At 48.1% G+C, this 15,106-nt stretch overlaps 1 protein-coding gene across 6 annotated transcripts in view; it reads left to right on the top strand.

The window, feature by feature from the left end:
* Positions 1-15,106, top strand: part of DAGLA (diacylglycerol lipase alpha) — a 61,606-nt gene that overhangs the window by 31,668 nt on the left and 14,832 nt on the right. For all 6 annotated transcript variants that reach the window (XM_065838914.2, XM_065838915.2, XM_071808718.1 and 3 more), the window contains 8 exons: positions 3,390-3,477; positions 7,223-7,357; positions 7,964-8,041; positions 9,020-9,144; positions 10,264-10,420; positions 10,738-10,821; positions 10,944-11,021; positions 14,007-14,087. In XM_065838914.2, the coding sequence (XP_065694986.1) occupies positions 3,390-3,477; positions 7,223-7,357; positions 7,964-8,041; positions 9,020-9,144; positions 10,264-10,420; positions 10,738-10,821; positions 10,944-11,021; positions 14,007-14,087 (826 nt within the window). The remainder of the gene's footprint in view (positions 1-3,389; positions 3,478-7,222; positions 7,358-7,963; positions 8,042-9,019; positions 9,145-10,263; positions 10,421-10,737; positions 10,822-10,943; positions 11,022-14,006; positions 14,088-15,106) is intronic.

The raw sequence follows: 15,106 nt of genomic DNA, 5'->3' as shown, positions 1-15,106 counted from the left end.
GTTTCTTGTATTTGCTCTTGGCCAAGAAGCAATTTCTCTTGTCTTGGCAGTCACATCTTTTAATTAAGAATTGATTACATCTTCTCGCTGCCCAGATGGGGATATGAAAGCTTTTTTCACCAAGCAAGGCATTTCTCAGAAGTGTTTTTTCCAGTAGCGGGACAACACAAACAGGCTTTGTTTTCTAATGCAGTCCTGACATATGTGACTGTCAGCGAGGAATGTGGCTTTGTGGGACTGGAGGGCATTAGGCTTTGAATGCTAAAAAATGGGGCTTTTTAAAAGATACTTTGCAAATTTTGCATTTCTGGTTGGGAATGTACATTCAAGGGGTGTTTTGAATACAGGCTCTTCCAGTGGCTTGAAATGGGATCCTTCAGGTTGTCTCTTTGAGGAAAAAACAGGCTTTTCTAAGGATGGTGCAGCGCGTTTTGTTTGAAGGAGCCAGTTTTTTTAATTGCAGAATGTAGGACGATTTTCCTACCCTTTCCAAAATGTTGCTAACACCAAACTTTTTGCGTTAGTGCCCCGTTAACCTTACGTGTGCGACGCTGCGTCGTCATCGGGACGAGGAGCTGTGACAACACCACAGGTCTCGCACCCCACACGTCAAAGATGCTTTTTCCCAAAGGGGAGCCGAACCACAGATGGCAAAGCTTAATCTTTGGACTTGTTTTGATTGCCTTTATCTCCTCTGTGAGGAGATTTGAGATCCCAGCCAAGCGAGTGAAGGTGTTTGTCCTTTGGGCCGGGCCCAGGTTTTTCCCTCCAGGCCTGTGACATTTTTGGAGAGCTGGTTCCTTCTGTTTGCAGATTTTTCACTCTAGAAAGGGAGCGTTAACAGATGTTAAACAAGCAAAGCGCTCTGGGCTATGGTGGGAAAGGGAAACATAAAATTTTACTGTGTGTTCTCTACTAAAACAATTGTTTTCACAGAGTATATTTTGAAATTCTCCACTCGCTCAAAGCAATTCTTTCCAAAGAATATATTATGCAATTCTCTGCCTCTTTTTGGGTTATGATCCCGTAAGACGTTGAGGGCCTGTTGAAATCCATATGGCTGCAGTGGGATGTGCCCTTGGATGTACAGCAGTAGCTTAACCTTTGTGTTACGCTTCATCTGAGCTTTATTCCCTCTATCGTAACTTATGGAAAACTCAATGTATTTGTCACATTAAGGAGACCTTTTTGCGGTATTTTTCTGTAGCTATTGGGCTTTTACTCGGTGGTTTTCCTTCCCCAGCAGCATCGTGATACGTGTGGGTTTTTATGTTCTTGCAGGGCGAAGAAAATAAACCAACCGAACAAAAGGCTCAGCTAATGGCGCTGAGGCTTTTGCTAAGAAACTCACTTTTTAGGGCTCGTACGAAAGGTGTGGAAGTTGAGCGCTAGGGAGGAGGAATTGGAACGGAAAGGGCTCCGGGCGCACGTGCTCGCTCAGCCCCCGCGGTGAAGCTCTTTGGTTGCTGCCCGGGTTCTTTGGTGTGTGCTGGAGCAAAGCGAGTCCCTCCAGCTCCAGCCAAGGCGCTCGTCTTCCTCTCCCGGAGCCTTTCTCAGAGGTTATAGATGGTTTGAAATGCTCAGGTGCGAGTTGATGAATTGCCCTGCGGTGCCTGCTCCTTCTGTTCCAGGCAAATGCTCCTTTACCAGCATCTTTTTCTTCCAGGTGCAACCCACTTTCCGTGCTTGGGCTTTTCCTCATGTGGTCGCTTGCCGCAAAATAGAAACGGTCCTTGTGTTTGGTTGGTTTTTTCGCTAGTCTGGGTTCACCTTACAAAAGGAGCCGGTGTTAGAGGAGCATTGGACTTGACAGAATCAGAGTCACCCAGCTGAGCCTTGCTAAGCCTGACCTGAGCCAAGGCTTCTTTGCAGATTTGCCGGTCAGACCCACAGGACCGTCACCCTGCAGATGTAGGAACTAGGACAAGCTCATTGTAGTTCATTTTAAATAGGCTTGTCCAACTAGCTAATTTTGAAGCTGAAATTGAAGTGTCACATACACCAAATGTGGGTTGAGCTAAACCTTCTGTATTCAGCCTTTTTTTTAACCTTTTCTAATTTGAAAGAGAACCTTTACCTTGCTTTCCTTTTTTTGATTCAAGTTATGCTCTGTACTTGAATAAAGAGTGCAGATTGTTTTGGTTCTGAGACTCTATGTTTAATAAATATATATATTTTTTCCCCCAAATAAGCTACTTATTGGAAAAAATTGCTCAACTCCTCTCATAGTAAATGCTCAGGGTCCTCTGTACCATCCCCAGCCCTCATCCCAAGGCAGAGTTTTCCTCCTGAGCGCTGGTACCTCCTGGCACATGATGCAGCTGCCAAATTACACGTGGGTTTTTCTTCTACCCAGAGTACATGGGGCTGTTGGACACCCTGCTGCCAGCGGATATCGCAGGACAGTGGCTCCGTTACAACGTCTCATACAGGCAGGACACCAGATGTGTAAATTCCTTTCCTACTAAATGAGCTGAGTTAGTCTATGTGTGGTCTCCATGCCTTCACTAGACAAGGATAAGTAGAAGAATAAGTCCTGCATCTGGGCAGGAACAACCCCAGGTTCCAGTATAGGTTGGGAAATTACATACTAGAGAGCAGTGTAGGGGAAAGGGACCTGGGGGTCCTGGGGACAGCAGGGTGACCATGAGCCAGCACTGGGCCCTTGTGGCCAGGAAGCTCAATGGCATCCTTGGGTGTATTACAAGGGGGGTGGTCAGTAGCTCAGAGAGGTTCTCCTTCCCCTCTACTCCGCCCTGGTGAGACCCCATCTGGAATATTGTGTCCAGTTCTGGGCCCCTCAGTTCCAGAAGGACAGGGAACTGCTGGAGAGGGTCCAGCGTAGGGCAACAAAGATGCTGAAGGGAGTGGAGCATCTCCCTTACGAAGAAAGGCTGAGGGAGCTGGGTCTCTTTAGTTTGGAGAAGAGGAGACTGAGGGGTGACCTTATTAATGTTTATAAATATATAAAGGGTGAGTGCCACGAGGATGGAGCCAGGCTCTTCTCAATGGCAAACAAGGACAGGACAAGGGGTAATGGGATCAAGCTGGAACATAAGAGGTTTCACTTAAATTTGAGAAAAAACTTCTCAGTGAGGGTGGCAGAGCCTGGCCCAGGCTGCCCAGGTGGGGTTGTGGAGTCTCCTTCCCTGGAGACATTCAAACCCACCTGGACATGTTCCTGTGCGACCTCTCCTAGGCGTTCCTGCTCCAGCAGGGGGATTGGACTGGATGAGCTTTCGAGGTCCCTTCCAATCCCAAACATACTGTGATAAGAACCTGGTTTAACGCGCGTTTTACCGGTGACGGCGTAACTTGGCGTTGCATGCTGCTCCTTGCGGCCGCGTTGTCCTGCCCGTCCTCACGTGTCCCCTGCTCTTTGTTTGCAGACACCGGCTGGAAGAGGGCCAGGCCAGCAGCTGGACGCGCCGCCTCAAAGTGTTTCTTTGCTGCACGCGGACAAAAGACTCCCAGTCGGTAGGTACCAAATACCTCCTGTGTGCTCATTTCCCTGGGGGTGTTCTTTGCCATCTGGAGGCACAAGGAATCTTAATCCTCTGGTTTTGAGCATTGCAGAACACTCTCTGAAGTTGATAGCACTGAAAAGCAATATTGTCGACGTTAAATCCTTCTCCTGAAGTTGTTCTGTTGCAGTGAACTGGGGTAATAATTTGAAGTTAAGATATTGGTGGAAGGAATACACCTTTTCACTATGTTTAAGTTCAGCTTTGTGGTCAGCTTCAGTTTCCCTCTATCAGCCGGTTTGCTTAGGGAGTTTCTCCTGTTTGCATTGGTCTCATGCACTAAAGGAGGAAAGAGGCCTCTTGGAAAACGTGAACCTGCCAAAATCAGCAAAATAATTCTTCCGGATTACTAACAGTCACAAACCACTACTTAATTTATATATCCACACGCACATAATCAGTTTGAACTTCTCACGTGCTGCAGCTGGGATTTTCCCCTTACTGTTCTATAGCCAGGGTGAGGGGCTTGATGTTCCTTCCCCCAAAATGAGCAGCCCACTCTTGTTTAAAGCAGTGGGAGGAGGTTTATTCCTTATGGTGATGTTCAACCAGACTCGTGAGGACCTGCTGGAGATGTGAGTATGAAGGTGGAAAATTTTGCTGGTGATATTTAAGTTGGTCAGAATTATGAGTGTTTGAGAACTCTTGAAAGACCAAGCGGAACCAGGGGATTGTGATCAAAGTAATGAAAAAGAAAAGGTGATGCATACACATCTGAAGAAACCATTTAAATCACTCGCATATACTGGGCTCTGAATTAGTTACAGCCTCTCAGGGAAAGAGCTGGGAGTTATCAAGGACACTTCCACAAAGACATCAGTGCACAGCAGAGGCCAAAACATCAGAAAAACGTTTAGTTTCAGTAGAAGGGCATGGAAAATGACAGGGAAAACATCAAGGGACCGACCACATCAGTGGTGTCCTCACTAAATATAGCCTGGTGTTTGGTCTCCTAAAAGACGCAGCAGAAAAAAGAGCGTATTGGAGGGGATATGAACTTGTATAGGAGAGAAACCAGACGGGGATTTTGACCTCAAAAGGGAAAGGGGTGGGAATAACGGAGGGTCAGGTGAAGGCTCCGTGAGCGTTTGCTCGTCGCGGATGGCAGGCGGTGCGAGCGGAATTAGCGGGTTTGTCGGGAGCGCTGTGTCGCTGCCCGCGGGGTGCGCTTCCCGGTGCCTGGTTGCTGGCATCGCTGTAACCCTTTTTGCAGAAATCCAGCCGTGCCCGCTGATCCTGTCCGGGGTAAAACGCCACCCTGTGCCCAGGGAACGTCCCAGCTGGGACTGCCAGCTCAGCTGCTGGGGCTGCTTAGGAAAATTCACCTGGAAAGCCGAAAAACACCCTGCTATGTGTGTCCCGGCAGCTCAAACAGCAGCGTTTCCTCGGGGTTACTCTCAGCAGAGGCCCCTGGCCTTGCCCAGGTGTCCAGCGCCGCGTGTGCGGTGTCCCCATGGCCTGCTTTCCTGCTTTCTCAACAGCTCTGTTTAATTCAGGAATGCAAAATATTTCACTTCATGTCAAGCCTTTTTTAAACTAACTGTTCATTCTGCGGTGACTGGCTGTTTCTACTCTTTTTTAAGTTCGAGATAAAAGGAGATACCAGAATCTCCAAATTCCTTGCGCTATTGGGTTTCCATTTTACATTCAGCTTGAGCAATTTCCAGGCTCTTTTCTTTGCAGGAACAAGCTCTGACTTTGTGTGTCCTGGCATGACAGTGCGTGGAATGAATGTGTACGTAATGGATCAGAAATGAACCCATCGCTGTCTCCCAGTCTTCGTGGAGAAATGTTCATTGTCCTCTAGGCTGGGAAATAGTTCTGCGGTGTGGAGATGGCATCGGGGCAAGAATCTCTTCTCGTGGGTCTGAAGTGCTGAATCTCCAGGGATTCTGCCAACCCAGAGCCCGCAGGGTTTGTAGCAGAACACAACCATCAATCCTACAATAGAACATTGGGTTCTCCACCAAAAATTCATCCTTCGGAACAGAACATACACGTCGAACTTCCATCGTGGCCTTTTCCTTTGGTCAGAGGGTTAAGGGGGTGTTGCTGTCGCTTTGAGTTCATGGGGGTTTGTCAGATTTTACTCCAAGGCTGTTTGTACTTCTTGAGCGCTTCTAGGAGCTGCACAAAGATTGATGGGGTCAGTACTTCAAGGATACTGCGGTTGTAACGTGCGAGAGGTTAACACCGGTCCGTTTGCGCTTCAAAGGCACAGCGGGCATGGCAACCCGCGCGGCTGGCACCTCCAGCCCCGTTCTTAATGGTGATTTAACTCGCTTTTGCAGGCGAGTGAAAAATGATAGAAAGTAATCTTGCACTCCAGGAGTCTGTCGGAGATAAAAGAATGTAGGTCACTTCCTTCAAGGCTGCTCGGAGAGAAGGGATTTACTTTCTTGCCTGTCAAAGGAGAGAGTTGGAGAGATCCCGTCCTTTCCTGGAGCCGTTCTTAGTGCACGGCTCCGGCTGCTCCAGACAAGCCTGCGGCCACGTGGCTGGAGGTGCTGAGGAAAGGATGCCATGGAAAGTTGAGGGTGAGGCTGTGACAGAGCTTGGTAGGGAAGATTTAGTGGTGGCAAGAGGCAAAATACTGAGCGCTGGTGCTACAGCACTTCGGTTGTGTTGGTCCAAGCTCTGGGTCACCCCCATCTTTGAGCGTGCTGGTCTGACCAGTCTCACATCCAGCCCATCTCCCACCTCCCAGACCATTCTCACTGAGGCTTTTGGGGGTTTTTTTGTAGTACAGAGCAAAAGGAAAAATAACATTTTATTTTTCTCAAAATCTCTTTGTCACTTTGCTTTGGAGCTTCGCTTGACCCTCTCAGGTCGCTTCCACTTCTCTCCCTCCTGCGATGTCTTTTTTGGGTCAGGTCCCCTTCTCTTCTGGGAACTCTGCATTTAATGACAGATCCTATTCCAAATTTTCCCTTTCGGGTGCTTTTTCTTGGGTGTAGCCCGAGATAAACCTGGAAAAGCCTGGTGACTCAGGCAGCTCCTTCGGTCCTGAGAGCTCCCACGTGTGGCTCCTGCTTGTTTGATTGATTCTCTGAAATCACGTAGTGAAGAGCGTGAGGGTGCTGAGTGGCAGGATCCCAAAGCTGTCGCTTCCTCCGTGATGCCCCTAGGATGGTGAGGTCTGGGCTAAGCAGGGGCAAAATGATCCCAGGACAGAGTTCCGGAGTTGAAGAGGCTGTTAAACAGGACAAAATCAGTGTGGTTTTGGTTTTGCGGCAATTTTGTTTGGGTGTTTTTTGTTGTGGTTGTGTTGTTTATTTCCAGAATAGCCTTTGTTCAAATGAAGTTGCTTTGAGGAGCAGAGATGACTGTGGGCTGGGATTTGCTCGGTTCTCGTCGTGCTTCCTCTGTCTTATTTACAATATAGAGATGAAAACGTTTCCTTTCTGTGCCTTCGTGTCTGCCTGCTCTGTTTTGACGCTGAGCTCTGCTTGTCCGCACATCAGCACCGAGCACGGTACAAATTCAATCTCAGCTGAGGCTTCCGAGTGTGACCATGTAAAATAAACATGAGATATTAATACGATTAGAGCAGATACGGTGCTCCCTGAAGGAATCTCGTGGATGTTTTGGAGAGCAGGCTCAGAAATGAGGCCGTTGCTGCCGCGCTGGCTCTCATTCCATGGCCTGTTTTGGGGCTCCCCGCACCCAGACTCTTCTCTCTGGCTGGGTTTTTGCAGGACGCCTACTCGGAGATCGCCTACCTGTTCGCAGAGTTCTTCCGGGACCTCGACATCGTCCCGTCCGACATCATCGCGGGGCTGGTTCTCCTGCGGCAGCGGCAGCGGGCGAAGCGCAGCGCCGTGCTGGACGAGGTGGGTGGGGGTATCTCCCTCTGCCTTTGATTTACCTCCCGTGTGACAATGACGTGACTCTGCCCACCTTATTTTGCTCTGTGATGGGCTGTTGCTGCTCACCGTAACATAAAAATACTGACTTTAGCAGCTTGTTTTCCGAGGCACCCCAAGGACCCAAGTAACGCTGAGTCAAGCGTGCGAAACCCAGCGTGTTTTCTAGGCAGGTCATTTAATTCTTGAGCCCAAAAGGGGGTCCTGACGGGTACTTGAAGGTAAATGAGAAGATAATTGCTCATATAGAGTGATGTGGAGGAGATTCCAGCATCTGGCTAAAGCTGCAGGAGGAACTTTAGGGGAAAACTCCTAGATTCCCAAGAGTTCACTGGCATTGGGATTTCCATATCGTCAGCCCAGTAGAAAATGACGTTTTGTTTTCCCCCAGAGGTGGGTTCAGGCATCAGTGGTTGTATTAGGCCAAAAAAACAGCCAAATTAGAACTGGTCGAGGAAACTGGTTTTGATAGCTGGAAGGATCTTGTCCCAGGTTACACAGCACTTTTCTCAGGTATAGATTTTTGTCTTGGTGTCATAGAGAAGAATGTTCATGTATGTTTGTGACTTACAGGCAAACAATGACATTTTAGCTTTTCTGTCTGGGATGCCAGTGACCAGGAACACCAAGTACCTGGATCTGAAAAACGCGGTAAGTCAGTGGATTGTGAGCTTGCAAACTCAACATCCTTCCCCACGTAACCTGTTTTCTCAGTGACTTCTCTTACTCCTTTCTGCCTCTCTCTAGAATAATCAGAACTTAGAGATTAGTACAACGGAATATAGTAACAATGCTTGCTCTCTGAAGGCTTTTTGTCTTCACATCACTTCTAAAGCAATATCTGTCCGTCCCCCGTGTTGTGGGGAGTGTCCGTGTTTCCGTTCAGATGCGGGAAGGCGATGGGCGGTTTCCCCACACCCAGGTACAGGTTGAGCGCTGCACCCAGGAGCGTCGTGCCGAGCTCCAGATGGAAGCACCACCAGCAGAGCTCCATCTCCGTAAGGCAGGGAGCTGCCTGCAGCGGAACAGAGCCTTCCTCGCAGGGACTGCTGCTTGTCAGCAGTTCTCGGTGTGAAAACGCCTGAAATCCATTCTGTTCTGTGCAATTTAAGCGTGGCTTTTCTTCTGGCATGCTGCTCTTGCAGCCCTTCATTGGGCAGACTCCCTTGATTAGGTGATAATACTGCAAGAGAGAACAAGACTGATCCAATCCCAGCATCTCCGATCAAGTCATTCTGTGATTAACCTGCTTGTGTTGGGTTTAATGCTAAAATCCTGCTCAGCCTTCTGAATGTGTGCGGGGAGAGATGGCAGCAGAGCTTACAGTGCTGATTTATGGTCCTCTCTGGGTACCTTGTGGCCTGTGACTATGTGGCAGCAGCACATTTTGGGAGTTTATCTTCTTGGGATTTAAACTAGTTTATCTTCTCCTTTGCTAATTCATTCTGTAGAATGAACTCCTAGTTTAGTTAAACAGCCAGTAGGGCCCTTCCACTTGGGAAAATCGGAGAAGGCTGATGTTCGGAAAAAAGGTACATGTGTCTAATGATGATGGAGACAGGGCAAGGGTAGGAAAACTCGCTGTGTGAAAGAAAATGAAGCCTTCAGCGGGTCTGTTGTTTCTTGCAGCAAGAGATGCAGCGGTACAAGGAGGTGTGTTACTACATGCTGTTTGCGCTGGCCGCCTACGGCTGGCCCATCTACCTGATGAGGAAGCCCACGTGTGGACTCTGCCGCCTGGCCAGATCCTGCTCGTGAGTGCCCGTCCTGTCACTCTGCCTCTTCTGCCCTTTTCCCTTCTGTTTTTCCCCAATTTAGAGTGATTCTTTCATCACTTTGTTCTCTCTGTCACTCCTCTATTTCTTCTCCTTCCCTGCTTTTTTCCTCTTTTCCATTCTCATGCTTTTTCTATCTGTTAGGAACTCTGTGCCTTCATACTAAGTCTTTCTCCTCAGTTTCTTCCTCACAGTTGCTAATCCACTTCCCTTGTTAAATAAACCGGGCTGTAAATGCCCCGTCCCCTCTGACGCACTAAGGATCGTGCCAGTCCTGTGTGGTTCGAACTCACCTGCCACGAGACTCTTTTCACACCGACTCAAACGAGCCGTCTTGGAGCTCAGAAATCAGATTTATTGGCCACGCCAGCTATGCAGGGAGTTGACATTTGGATCTTTATTAAAGCATCGGCGAGATTTGGCTGCAGTTTGTGCTGCGTTCTGATTGTTTTTCTGCCGTGCCGTTTAATGCTCACCTCACGGTAACAACGCTATAGTTCAGCTCAGGGTGTGTTGTTTTAAACCTTTACTTTCTGCTGCCCTAATGCTGTCAGCTCATTCTCTTTTTTTGCGCTTACACGGGCAACTTATTTGCTGAACCCGTCAGGAGGAATATCTTCCCTTTTGAGTACTTTTATTTGCGAAATGTCTCATAAAGGAAAGAAGGAAAAAAAATCTACACATCTGGTTTGGTTCTAGGATGATTCTAGACCGGTTTTCTTTTTCTTGTTGTTAAAAATAGATGGAGATCTCAGTAAAATCCAGCAGGAGCGATGTGGGACTGCGCTGTGAAGCGCAGCATCGCTTGAGCAGCGATGGCAGCCGCACCGCGCTCTGGTTCCTGGGGGACCGGCTGTCCTGTAGCTCTCTCTGCTGCTCAAAAGGAAAACTGCAACTGTTCCCAGTGCCCCTTTTTGCTGCCGAAACACGAGTTCATGCTGTTTTGTGCAGGAGCTCCCGCAGATGAAAGGAATCGCTCCTGTGGATGCCGGTGTGACGCGCAGGGTCTGCCTTTCCCTTTTCTCTAGGCACTCCGCTCTAAACCCAGCGTCTTCCACGCTCCTCTTTTCCTCAAACCCACCTTTTTTCCTTCGGCAGATGTTGCTGTTTCTGTCCCTCGCGTCCCCGCTACGCGCCCGGCGTCACCATCGAGGAGGACAACTGCTGCGGCTGCAACGCCATCGCCATCCGGCGCCACTTCTTGGATGAGAACATGACCTCGGTGGACATCGTGTACACGTCTTGCCACGACGCAGTAAGGAGAATCCGCCACCCCCGTCACATTCGGGGCAGGCTCCTCAGGGATTACCATGCTGTGGAGTGGGACTAAGAAGGAAACTTAGACCTTTTGAGGTTTTTTTTTGACCCTAGAGCTGCCCAACTTATCTCGCCATCAAGAAATTCTGCAACTTGGGCAGAAATATTTGCTTCTGCCAAAAGTGGGATCATTAAGAGGAGAGTTTTATCCATAAGGCATAACGTACCAGCCTGCTCTGCCTCCTCTTTGCCCTGAGCAGAATAAATAAAGCAGGAATGTCCCACCTGCTTATTACAGCAGTGGATCTTTTCCAGGTTTACGAAACGCCTTTCTATGTGGCTGTGGACCACGAGAAGAAGAAGGTGGTCATTAGCATCCGGGGAACTCTCTCTCCAAAAGTAAGTGCGGTGGCCTCGCGTAGCTTTGGGCGCTCTGGCGGAGTTTTAGGAGGTTCTGAGACGTTCCTGACTCTCCCGTGTTGTTTGTCACCCCTATAATTTGGTGACTCCTTTCCTTCCAGGACGCGCTGACCGACCTGACCGGGGATGCAGAGCGCCTGCCAGTCGAGGGGCACCATGGCACGTGGCTGGGACACAAGGTGTGTCTGTAATTAAAAAACCCCATGCAATTAGTAAACACCAAACTGCAAAAAGCATCTGTGGAGACCTAGAACAGAATTATTGGAGTCATTCAAATGACTTTTCCTTCCAATGACCTTTTCAGAATTAGCAATCGAGCTCTGAGAATGTGTTTAAAATTCCGTCGCGAGGCGGTAGTCACTGACCCTGGCACAAGGACGCTGGCGGGACTTCTGTCCGGGTAATGAGACGGATGCTGCGTGTCCGTGTTGGCGATCAGGGCCGGGCTGGCTAAATCCATTTATTATAGAGCTCACCTTTGCCCCCCGTGCGGCAAAGTGACGGCACACATGCCGGGTTGGAAGCTGATGGGGAATTTGGCAGCATCTCAAGATGCGGTGCCAGATCGGGCAAGAGAAAACACAAACTGGAAACCTGTTCCTCCGACGTTGAGCTGGAGACGTGGTCACCTAAGAAAGTGTCGTTTTGGGCCCTCTGTAGTCTCCAGGTCTCCCAGATTGGCTGGTTTTGAAAACAAATGTTGTGTACCTGCTATTTGGCTTATGGGTATTTCCTTTGTTTTCCCCCACATGAGGAAATTAACCCAGCGATTCAATAGAATATGTTATGGAAACAGAAATAAATGAGGTGTTGTTTTGTCAGGTAACTGATATTTAGCTGTGTGAATGTTTAATGCTGCTGGAGCGTTATGTCTGCTGTCAATTATAATATCCCTTGGTTTTTGTACTGATTAATTGAGCTCCAAATGACTTTGTACAATCAGAGTGATCAGCAGTTTGTACAAAGAAAGGTAAAAGGAAAAGAAAGGGGAGCAAAGGGAATTTGTTCTTTAATGTGCAGAAAAAAGAGTAATAGATCCTTGCAGCAGCTGCCATTGCTTTTGATCTGTGTGAAAATATTCAAATGCTGGTGACTTATACAAAACATTATTGGATCATCCCCTTTGTTCTAGATGGAGTTTTTTATTTGGCCTTTGTGTTATTTCTCTTTGGGTTCTTCCTGGTACAGAAACATAGCTCTGTCTTAAATTATTACCGATATTAATCCTCAGACAATAACGTACTGTTGATTCCCGAGGGAAACTAACGGAGATAACAGAATTTAAAAAGCCTGTCTTGCTGCATTTTTAATGTCCAGCAGCCAACTTTAATACAAAAATAAATGAAGTGTCTTGCTAACACATTTAATTTGGAGAAGCGGACTTGGCTGTTCAGGAGCTTCCTGCAAATTGTTTGATTTGGGTTCTTTTTCCTGCTGATCGTGTCCCGCGTGGGCTGGTTTTTGTGGTTTTGAGCCATCCCTGGGGACAAGAATCCACTGAGCCCTGGGAGCAGCTCTCACCAGTTCCATACATCAGTAAGAGCAACAGCTTTCAAGCTCTTTTCTCTGCCTTCAGACTACAAAGAAATACAGATGACTTCCATTTTGCTTCCCTAGATCTCCAGTTTGTTTGGTGATTTACCTGTGAGGCTGGAAAATGAAGCTCGGATAGTTTTATTCCTTCGAAACTTATGAAACAACATCCGTTGTAACGCAAAGTCTAAATGTAACTTTGCAGTGATAAAAGTCTCATTCCATAATATTAAAATCACTGTCTCTATTAGAATACACTTTAATTATCAAAAATCTCGCTGTAAGGCTGACTAACAGCCCATTAGCGATATCACCACGGATTTAGGTCATGCTTTTCCGAAATAGAATCCTAAAGTCACGCTAGAACTTTATGTAAGCAGTGTGCCGTTCACTTCTCATTAGCCACGTTGGAAACGGAGACTCCAGAACGCAATGGAACGTGGACATAAACCAGGCGGCATCCGCTCTTTGCCGAGGGTTGGTGACACTCAGGTGTCCCCGGGCGGGCCCGGGGAGTCACCCACACTCTGCTCCTTCTCTTCACCGCTCACATTGGCTTTGATGGGGCGTTTGATACCGAGGGCTTTGAAAACGCCGCTTTTTGAGATGGCCGTGAATTCTTTTTATATCTCCAAGATTAAACGGCGCTCAATACCATTCACTTCGGCCTTAAACTGTTTTCAGGTAGGGGAACAGCAGAGGAGGTGATGTGCCCTGGTTTTTGGCCAACACAGGCAGTGGCAAGTATTATTTGAGGTCTGTGATCACCCAATTAGCTGATTTCTCTTTACCCTGGACTACACCGCTGGTTTTTAGCCTTTGCCGTTCAGGCTCACTCACCGCTGAATTAAACTAAAGGTAAAACTGAGGATTTACACAACACACCCAATTCTACTCGCTGGTTTCTAACAGCTCAACTGCACTGGTAATTATTACCCGGAGGGAGAAACAGCATCCAGGTGCAGCCATTGGCGGAGAGGATGAACGTTCAGAACCAAACTCTCAGCTTGTCTGGCATCTCCCAGCAGGTCTCAGCTTCTAGTGAATAAAAACCTTTAATCCTTTGACAGCTGAATCCATTTCAGAGTTGCTGCGTTCTCCAGTCATCAATAACTCTCTGTATCCAGATACTGCTGCCACTTTTTCCCTCCAGCAGAGCTTTGGTATTTGCTTTATTTTCCTTGTAAACTCGTGAGGCCGGTCCCTGTTTTTATTCAGGGGTTTGAATGGAGGAGCGCAGTTTCACAGCTAAGGGCGCAGAAAATCCAAGTTGTTTTTTCCATTCTACCACAAGTCCCGTTATCTCCTGAACCACAGATACACAGCCTTGTGTTAAGAAACGGGTTGGTTTATGTCGTGGTGGTGTTTTTTCTCTAGACTTCGCAGCGTGAGCCCAGGAATAGGGCCTTTGAGTATTATCTTAATTGAAGAACTGTCATTACTTCCAACCAGCGTGGCTCCGGTAACCAGCGAGCCAAGACTTGTGCCTAATGAAGTCTGTTCCTAAATCTGGAGGGGGCTCGGTGTTGGTTCCCCAGCGCTGCCCGCGCCGTGGGGCTCTGCGCAGCATTGGGGGCTGCTGGGCCTTTAGATCAATCGTTTCCATCCCGTTCTGTTTGTGTTCCCCTCAGGGAATGGTGCTGTCTGCTGAGTACATCAAGAAGAAATTGGAGCAAGAAATGGTGCTTTCTCAAGCTTTTGGACGAGACTTAGTGAGTATTGGTTTTCTTTTTATCCTCACAGGTTATACAGAAGATGGGTTTTATCTAAAACCATGTTCCTGAATCCGTTGTGCTAATTTCTGAAATCTTCCTTCAATTCCTATCCCTCTGGGTTACCAGACAGGCAACTAGTTACTCATTCCCCCAAGGCTTCGTTTTCATTTTGAAACCAGTATTACAGATCTCCTGAGGTTTGTGGTTTTGCTAAGGCAGGAAGCCCCGTTTGGTGGCAACGCAGGACAGGGAACATTACAAACCAAATCAACAGGAACTAAAATCCCATCTCTATGGAGATTCTCTTTGGAGACGGCGATGGGATGCGGCGCTGGCTGCGTGCGCACGTCTGCTGATGGAGAGCGATGGGAGAGCCCAAGGGAGGCGTCAGGAAGCAGCTTCCCCCAGTTGATGTGTCAGTAATGGCTGGGAAGGGAAGTTCTGAGCAGCTGTCCTGTTCTCCTGCCCAAAGAGCCCCACAGCCTGAGCAGCGCCCGTGGGGGTTTGCAGGAGCTCACCAGAGAAAGAAAAGAGGGACAAAAACCTCAAATGATTCCCCAAAACTTGAGTGCCGCACTGAAGCATCTGCCGTGTGTGTTTGGTAGGTGTAGGGAGAGACACAGAGGCATCCGAGTCCTGTATACGCTGCTTTATTCCTCTCTGCCCAAAAAGGGAGAATTGGTCTTGTTAAATGAGTACTCGGGAGGGATTTTTGCTGATGTCCTGTAAAGCTCGGTTGCTGCCTGACTGGGAAGACGCGGGGATGTTGGGAGCTTTTTGCTTTGGTTGTCTCCGATGTGTGATAAGAAGTGTGATATTCTGTTCTGTTTGAAGCCGGCTCTATAGTGGGTCCGGCTGGATTTGAGGAGGAGCAAAAGGCTCATCAAATCTTAACTGACCCAAACAGCTCGAGTGTACATTCCCTTTTCCTTCCTACTGCTTTTTTCGTTTAGGGAAGGCCCAGTAGGTCAAACACTGATGGAGATGTAAGAGAGAGTTCCAGGAGGGGGAATTCT

This window comes from Patagioenas fasciata, chromosome 5 (assembly GCF_037038585.1).
Source record: "Patagioenas fasciata isolate bPatFas1 chromosome 5, bPatFas1.hap1, whole genome shotgun sequence".
Taxonomy (NCBI): domain Eukaryota; kingdom Metazoa; phylum Chordata; class Aves; order Columbiformes; family Columbidae; genus Patagioenas; species Patagioenas fasciata.
Note: the sequence above shows the minus strand (reverse complement) of the source record. Positions and strands in the feature narration are given on the sequence as shown.